The sequence below is a fragment of the Drosophila santomea genome, chromosome 3L (assembly GCF_016746245.2).
Source record: "Drosophila santomea strain STO CAGO 1482 chromosome 3L, Prin_Dsan_1.1, whole genome shotgun sequence".
Classification (NCBI taxonomy): domain Eukaryota; kingdom Metazoa; phylum Arthropoda; class Insecta; order Diptera; family Drosophilidae; genus Drosophila; species Drosophila santomea.
Genome location: NC_053018.2, coordinates 17895838 through 17904161, shown reverse-complemented (window position 1 = coordinate 17904161; position 8324 = coordinate 17895838). Strand labels below are relative to the sequence as shown.

The 8324-nt window shown below is 47.0% G+C and overlaps 1 protein-coding gene across 1 annotated transcript; it reads right to left on the bottom strand.

Moving 5' to 3' along the window:
* Nucleotides 1–868: 868 nt before the first annotated feature.
* Nucleotides 869–8102, bottom strand: LOC120448270 (toll-like receptor Tollo). The gene has a single exon (XM_039630194.2). It carries the CDS (start codon nt 7586–7588, stop codon nt 3536–3538), a length of 4053 nt encoding a protein of 1350 aa, XP_039486128.2. The 5' UTR covers nt 7589–8102; the 3' UTR covers nt 869–3535.
* Between the last annotated feature and the right edge of the window lie 222 nt (nt 8103–8324).

The window sequence follows — 8324 nt, the reverse complement described above, 5'->3', positions numbered from 1 at the left end:
GGCAGTATAAACACATGATAGCCAATAATTCCGCCGATGAGATACTGCCGCCATATAGATATCTTTAAAATATGCATGGGAAGATGCGACGATGTCTTTGGCGAGCATAAATATCTGCTCAACATTAATTCAAATTGAGCAATCGTGGGATGTGCGGTTCGATGAGAGTGTGGATGCGTGTGGCGAGGTGGGCGTGATGAGTTCTAGGAAATGATAAGTATTCATAGTCCAAAATCGAAGACAGAATGATTTAAAGAGTCATAGAATTAGAGTTAAATCACAGTACAGGTAATTTTATATTTTAATGTCTAATAAAATATAAATTTCTTCAATAAATTCTGTAAAAAATAACACTTTTAATGTTTAAAAATGAAAATATGTCGTTAGAAGCAGTATGATGATTTAATAATCACCAAGCCTGACCATGAAATATTTAAAATGTTGCACTTTAAACAACTTTATGAAGGTCGATCAAATCGTATCTGCCATTGGGAAGTTTAAGGTCCAACCTCAATCTTTCCATGTCTGCCCCCTTTTCGCCGTCGCTTTTCTTCCATCTGTCATGGAATGGTCAAGCTTTCTTAGTGTTTATCTTGCAAATTTTTTTCGGATGTAATAGAACACCGCTCTGACATAAACAAAACCAGAGCCACAGCAAAACTGCATTGGGTTGTGGCAAAAGCGACTGGTGGCATTGGAATTCGCATCCAACGCGGAATCCGTATCAAGAATCCATATCAAATGTCAAGGCGAGATAGTTTATGGCTTATCAGCGGCAGACAAAAAAATCCAATAGAACAATACCATCGCAGCTGCGGGCTGGAGTGAAATAAAAATCGAGACAGTTTTGATTATCAATTTTTTGCCATTTATATATTTTTGTGATTCGTTTTTCCTCTTCGCTTTTTCGTTATAAACTAGAAAACATAAAGTTACAAAATACAATACATATTCATAGGTGTGCGGGTAGTTATAATATTTACAACAAACGGCGAGTAAATCATAATTAAATGTTATGCATATTTATATATAGTACACATGTAATCAGTCGATTTATGTTCTCAATTTGTTTGATTCGTGTTGCATAATTCGTGTTTCTTTCATTTTAGTGCATACAGTCCTTTTTGTCAGTTGTTTCTTTTTTATGTACAATAGTTTTATAATTTTCATAGAGTTAATATGGCTGTATCTCGTAGGCGGGGATTGTGGGTTTTCATTCAATTGATTAACTTAAGAGCTAGACTAACTAATGAGGATAAGATTACGACTAAACGTAGGTTGGTAGGAAAATGGTACGCATCTTAATAAATTAGGACTTATGCTAAAACAAAATATCACAATGATTAAACAATTACAAGTACAATTAACATTTAACTTATTTACATTTAACTCTTTACAGTCTAAACCAAGTGAATCCTTCTAAAGAGAGTGTGTTTGATTTGTTAACTAGTTTTCTGGTTTCTCGCTTTTGGAATGCATTTTTAAATTGGCAAGTCAGTGGAGCTGGAGATTTTCTGAGATATATGGGTGCAAGTAGAGGGGGCGTAGCACACACAACCTGGTAGATGTTAATCGCCAAGACCAAACTAATCTGTACGGCTTTGTTCCCATGTTCCTCCTTTTCTGGCCTTGTCGGGTTTTGGCCAAAACACAACTTTGGGGCCAAAAGCTCGGCACACACACGTGCTGATCTCTCTCCTACGCTTTTCCTTGTGTTTTCCACATCTGCCCAGGGAAACTTGTATCTTTTTTTCGTTGCAGCAAGGTCACAATTGGAAGTTTCACTCTGGGAAATTCTTTTTGCTTCTACTAAATCGCTGACTAGCTGAAGGGGAAAGAATAGAAAGAAGCTTTGTTTCCTAATCAAATCTGGGCATAGCGTGATCTGCAGAAGTGACTACTATTATAGGGGAATTCTCTCGCATGTCTTTATCTTCCAATGCTGGGATACAATTAACTGGCATTAATTGTTGGATGTAAGTCCATTTTATCGGGGCTAAATCCCCTACAATTGTTTCCCTTCCCACACTTCTCACTTCTTTCCTTGCCAACATCTTGCTATCTATTTTTCTGCCATTGATTAGCACATGTAATTGTGGCTCAGAAAGGGGCAAAACAAAAAAAATAAAACAAAAAAGTGGCAACAAAAACCAAAACCAATTTTAACCCGCACAGCAACTGTCTGCAGACGGTCTGGGTTTTCGGTTCTCCAACGTATACCGTCTAACGTCTAAGGTCTGCTTTTTGTTACCATTTTCCTTTTGGCCAAACATGAGCTCTGTGATGTTTTGCGTTGCCTTTGCCTATTTTTCCCAAACCCGCGCAGTCACATTCACATTTACAGCCACAGATGCACAGATACAGATACGAATTCGTATGCGGATTCGGACTCGACTACAGCTGCTGCAGATACAGATACACGGGTGTATCTTCTACACACGTCGAGCTTGTTATAGCAAAATGCAGCAGTTAAGATGAACTAACGAGTGAGCGTTGCAAACGGGGAAAACGAGGAAAACAGAGGAAAACAACAAAAAATGCAGGAAAACGACAAAATAAAGGAGAATAAGGAGGAACGAAAAAATAAGCCAAGAGAAATACTTTTGGGCCTGCTGCCTTTTGTTGCTGACTGACTGACTGGTTGGTGTTTGATCTACACGGGAAATAAATAGGATCACACCTGATAAAAATCTTAAAATCTCAAAAAACATAAAAAAAAAAATATTATCTAAATGACAGTGCTTTAAAATTCTCTAGTTACTCTTTTGTTTTTATAAGGGATTATTGATAGTCATAAATATAGTTGGGATGTATCATTCCGATTTCGTTTCTTTCTACACTTGAAGTTTAATTTTTCTAAAAATATATTAATTAGGCCTTCATTAAATTCCACCAGTTTTCCCCGTGTAGTTCCCAACTGCTCGTTGCTGTTGCTGTTGCTGTTGCTGTGTTGCATGCAACATCAATTTTCAGAATCTAGCTGCGAGCCAGGAAACTGAAAATAGCTGGCCGTAAGAAAACAGAACAGGGCCAACAAACAACAATTGCATGGCTCGCCAGCTATTTTACTGTTTTTCTCCTGCTGTTGTTATTGTTCCTGCCTGCTGGTGCTGCCTGTTCTTTCCCCACTCGATTTTTCTTTTACTTTTGCTATTTCAACATGTAACTAGGCTTTTATCGCTAAACGCTCGCATTTGCATATTGAATGCAATTCCCCCTTGTTCTTTATTTTGAAACCCGAGGAAGTTAAACTTGTTTCCAGCGAGGGTACTTATTTTTTGGGCTGCAGATATTCCGGATCACATAACTGAACAAGATCGTGGTCTAGACTTTAAATGGGTTTTTTAATGATACGTTTCGACCCCATCATATAGTCTTCTCCATCTCGAAGCCTAAGGAACTAGAAAAATAAAATGAAGAAATCGAAACGGATTCTTCCAGAATGTAACCAAACCATAAATACTGATACTCCTAATCCTCTCCAGCTCTCACAACTCAACCTTGCCTTTAACCCTCTGCTTAAAGCTAACCCCACTCACATGTGCAGATTTCTAGACGCCGGCGTCGGCTGCTGGTTCGGTGGCAATGGGAGGCTCTGCTGCTGGATGCCACCCGCCAGGGGGATCATCTGCGGTGCAGGCCCACCCACCGACCCACCACCCATCAGCAAGGCCGCCTGCTGTTGCTGCTGCTGCTGCGTCGTGTTGTTGTTGCCGCGAAGTTGCTGCTGCTGCTGTTGCTGTTGCTGCTGCTGCTGCTGTTGCTGGTGCACCGATGGTTGCCGGCGGAAGCTGCCAGGTTGCTGCGGTGGCGGTGGCAGCATGAACTGCTGCTGGTGGTGGTGCACCGAGTGGGGCAGGGGCATCGCCTGCTGGTGGACGTGGTGGTGGTGGTGGTAAGCGGCGTGGTTGATCGGCACATGGCAACTCTGACCGGCAGCAGTGGATCGCTGCGATGAGGAGACATCCGGTAGAGCGAATCGCAGCTTTTGCCAGAACAGCTTATCGCCCCACTGCAGATACGTGTTCGTCTTCAGATACAAGCGAAGATCGGGATCCAGTTCCTTCTGGGGCACCTCGCCCAGCACAATGACTATCAGCCGCCGGCGACGATCTCTTAGCACCGACTGATGGGCGGACTTGAACTCGAACCGGCACCACTCCGATTTGATGAAGTTCTCGCTGACCACCATTATGGTTCTCCGGCTGCTATCGATCGCCTGCACGATGGTTTCCGGTAGATAGCCACCCACAGGGAAGTCCCTCTGGTGCAGGCACAGCTTGTAGCGGTGTTCACCCATTTCCAGCATGGGAGCCAGCTCCTCGTTGACGAACAACTCATCCTTGGAGGAGTACGAAACGAAGGCGTCGAACAGCTTCTCCCTCTCGTTCTTGTCCACATCCTTTTGGGCATTGTAGAAGAGACGGACTCCGAATCTCGAGTGGCACCACACACGCATCTCCTGCCGGAAGATGAACACCAGCGAAATGCAGATCATTACGAAGATGAAGGCCGTCAGAATGGCCACCAGGATGGGAATGTAATCCAGTTTCGGCGGCTGATTCAGGATCATTTTCGTGGAGGTGGCGTTCTCGCCACCAGCCTGCTCCGCATAGTTAAAGCTGTTATCCAGACCCAAAGGCAGGGTCTGAGAGCACTGAACAACGGGCAGGGTGGTAGCCTCTCCGGATCCCGGGTATATGACCATCTGCTGGGTGCCATTTCCACTGATCACATCGCACTTCAGCTTCAGCTTGTCCACCACATACTCATGGCGATTCATGTAGTCTCTGAGCTTATCGATGAATTCACAGTTGCAGCTCCAGGGATTGGAGGCCAGACGCAGCTCGTTCAGATAACTGGGCAGGAAGTTCCAGACGGCGAATGATGTGATGGCATTGTGATCCAATCGCAGGATCTTCAGGTGATACAGGTTCGTGAAGGTGAGGGTATCGATCGTGGCAATAGCGTTGTGCTGCAGATACAGTTCTTGGAGGTTATCCAGTCCCTGGAATTCGTTGCCATTTAAGGCCTTCAACTGATTACTTTGCAGTTGGAGCACCTCCAGCTCCAGAAGTCCATAGAAGGTGCGATTGTGCAGCACCTCGATCCTGGAGTGGTTCAAGTGCAGCACCTTTAGCCTCTTGCGACCGATGAACGCATGGCTCTGCAGCTCCCGGAAATTGTTTCCGTCCAGATACAGCTGAGTGGAATCCATGGGAATGTGAGATGGCAGGGTCTGCTCATAGGAGGCCCGGCTGCAGTCCACCACATTCGAGGTCCAGGACTGGTCGTGGTAGCAGGAGCACCTATCCGGGCACTCCATTTTGCAGTCACACGCCTGGAAGTCGCAGCAATGACACAGGGCAAAGCAATGTGAGGCGTATTTGCAAAGGAAGTCATCGGACTTGGCCTCTATCAGCGAGACATGTGAAGATCCTCGGGCGTAAGCCAACCGGCAGTGAATCTGGTCCAAGTCCATGAGTTGCGGCTGAGTTCGCGACTCGCGATTCACCTTTTGCAGCCAGTCCAAGTTGCAGTCACACTCGTAGGCATTGTGGCCAATGTAGAACTCCGGGATCTCCCGATCCTCGGCGATGGGCGACAAGCGGAGAGCATTGGGCTCCAAGGTGGTCAAGCGATTCCTCACCAAGTCCACGCGCGTCAAGTTGGGCTTCTTGAAGAACGTGTACGGCTGAATCTTGGAGATCTGGTTGTCGTTCAAGTACAAAACCTCCACGCTGTTTGGAATAGAGCTAGCCGTTATCTCCGTCAGCAAATTATAGCTGGCATCAAAGGTGCTCAGGCTCAGTTCGCTCTCGATCTCGAAATAGTTGCCCAACTGGGTGATCCTGTTGGCCCGAACATCCAGCCACTGCAGTCCGATGGGAATGTGCGAGTAATCGAATTTCTCGAGACGATTGCCTGAGATATTCAGCCACACCAGGTTGGGCAGTTCGGTGAAGAGACCAGCAATGGATTTCAGCTGGTTTCCATCCAGCCTGATGGCCTGCAGCTGACCATTCCTCTGCAGAGAGCCCGCCTCGACGGACTTCAGCTTGTTCTGGGACAGGTTGAGTATCTGCAGGGAGCTCATGCGATCGAAAACTCCTCTCCGGATGTGGGTGAGAGAGTTCTCCGTCATCCGGAGGCCATACAGATTCTCCAGCTGGGTGATGCTGGTATTCTCGATCTGACTGATCATGTTCTCGCCCACATCGAGGGTTTTGAGCAGGGGAACATGGGCCAGAGCTTCGGGCACAGCCTGCAATTTGTTGTCGTTCAGGTGCAGATCCTGCAGCTGGCTGCAGTTCGCCAGGGATCTCTGATCCATTCGGGATATCCTGTTAAAGTCCAAGGAGAGCACCAGTAGATTCTTCAAGCCCTGCAGAGTGCGTTGATCGATGACCGAGATGCGATTGCGCGAGAGGATCAGTGTGTGCAGGTTGGTGAGATCCGCAAAGATTCCCCCCGGCAGCTGATCGATGTAGTTATCCTCCAGTTTCAGGATCTGCAAGCTGGCCAGGGGCCTGAAGATATGTGCCTCCAGGCGGCTGATCTTATTAGCCGATAAATCCAGCATCATGAGCCGCTTGAGACCCACAAATGTGGCTGCATTGATCCACTGGGAATTCAGTTCGTTGCTAGCCAAGTCGAGAACTAGGAGTTCAGCCAGCTCGCCAAAGATTCCCGGGGCCAACACATTGATGGAGTTGTTCCTCAAGTAAATTTCCTGCAGTTGTTTGGTCTCCGCGAAGAGTTCTGGCGGCAAGGAGGTCAATCGATTCGCCGAGAGATCCACAACCCTCAGCGAGAGAAGACCCTCAAAGGCGCGATCGGCCAGGAAACTCATGCTGTTCTTGGCCATATTCAGATGGGTCAGTCGGCCCAGCGCCGACAACATGGCCGTGGGCAAGCTGACCATCTTGTTGGCACTCAGGTCCAGACTTTGCAGCGTGGAGCCGCAAACTCGTGCCTTCCGCGAGCTCAGCGAAGCGCTGAAGTAGAAGTTGCTGATGTCCTGGATCTTGTTGTACGAGGCATTGAGGTGCTGCAGGGACTTCAGGGGGCACACCATGCCATCGGGTATCAGCCAGATGTTGTTGAGACTCAGATCCAAGCGCTCCAGCTGGCGGAACTCCACGAAGCTATTGGAGGCCATCTCCAGCGACATGGTGGACCAGTCGCCGTTGTGCGTGCGAATGGTGAGGTTGCGCAGCTCCTGGAGACCACGGAAAGATCCGTCCGTGATATTGCCCAGCTTGCAGTACTCGATGGTGAGATCCCTCAGCTCCACCAGCGATCTGAAGCTATCCGGGCTCAGACTGCTCTGGAAGAAGAGGGCGTCGTTGCACTCCAGACGCAGGCGCACCGTGTTCTGCGGCTGGATCACACTAAAGTTGGTGTTCTCCAGCTCCGAGTTGATGGTCCGCAGGTGGCAGACCAGGGTGATGTCGTGCTCCCCGCCGCCGGACCAGCGGCACTCGTCGGGAGCCTGGTACAACACCGTCTTGCTGAGGGCCGCTCCGAAAATGGGTATTACCCAGGTGGCGATCAGCACGTACAGCATGTGGGTGGTGGCCAGCATTTTTGGAGGTGCCTAAACTTCGAATGGGGTTTCGATTTTGGTTATTCGGGAGGTTATGGGGGCTTCTTTTGGTCTTTCACTGCTCGTTCTATTTTTCGCCCATTTTGTGTGTGTGTGTTTATTTGGGATTTTTTGAATTAATTTGTGTTTTGTTTGGTTTTATAGCGCAGCTTTGCACAATCGGCACTTTTCACAAGAACAGCACATCAACCGATTTAATGCTTGAACTAAAACGATTTTCTTGTTTCTTCCCGCTGGCTATATAATTTTCATTTATATCTTTTGATTTTGGTTGCTTTCGTTTTTCGTTTCTTGATTTCTATATCTTAATTTTATTTCTTTGTTGTAGTTTCGCGTTGACCGTAATCCAAGTGGGGGGTGCGATAGCGCGATTGATAAATTGTGTTCCAATTTTTCTCGAGGCGATACTTCTTCTTTTTTTCTCTGTTTCATCCGCTGAACGACAAACGCGCGTCCGCTCGGCTCGATGTCAACTCAAAAACTGATCGCTCTCTTCGGCTTTCGGCCAGCAGCAAGTGCCGCTGAAAATCACTCAACCGGATGTTGCTCACTGTTTGAGTAGCTGAGTGTCTGAGTACCTGGCCGAGTTGGTGTATAGGGGCACCTATGAGTTCGTGAGTAAATGAGTAAGTGAGCACTCATTGAGCACGCACACAGAACCAAGGAACTAGAGCGAGATGCGATCGAGTAAACAAAACTATGCAATCTGAACGCA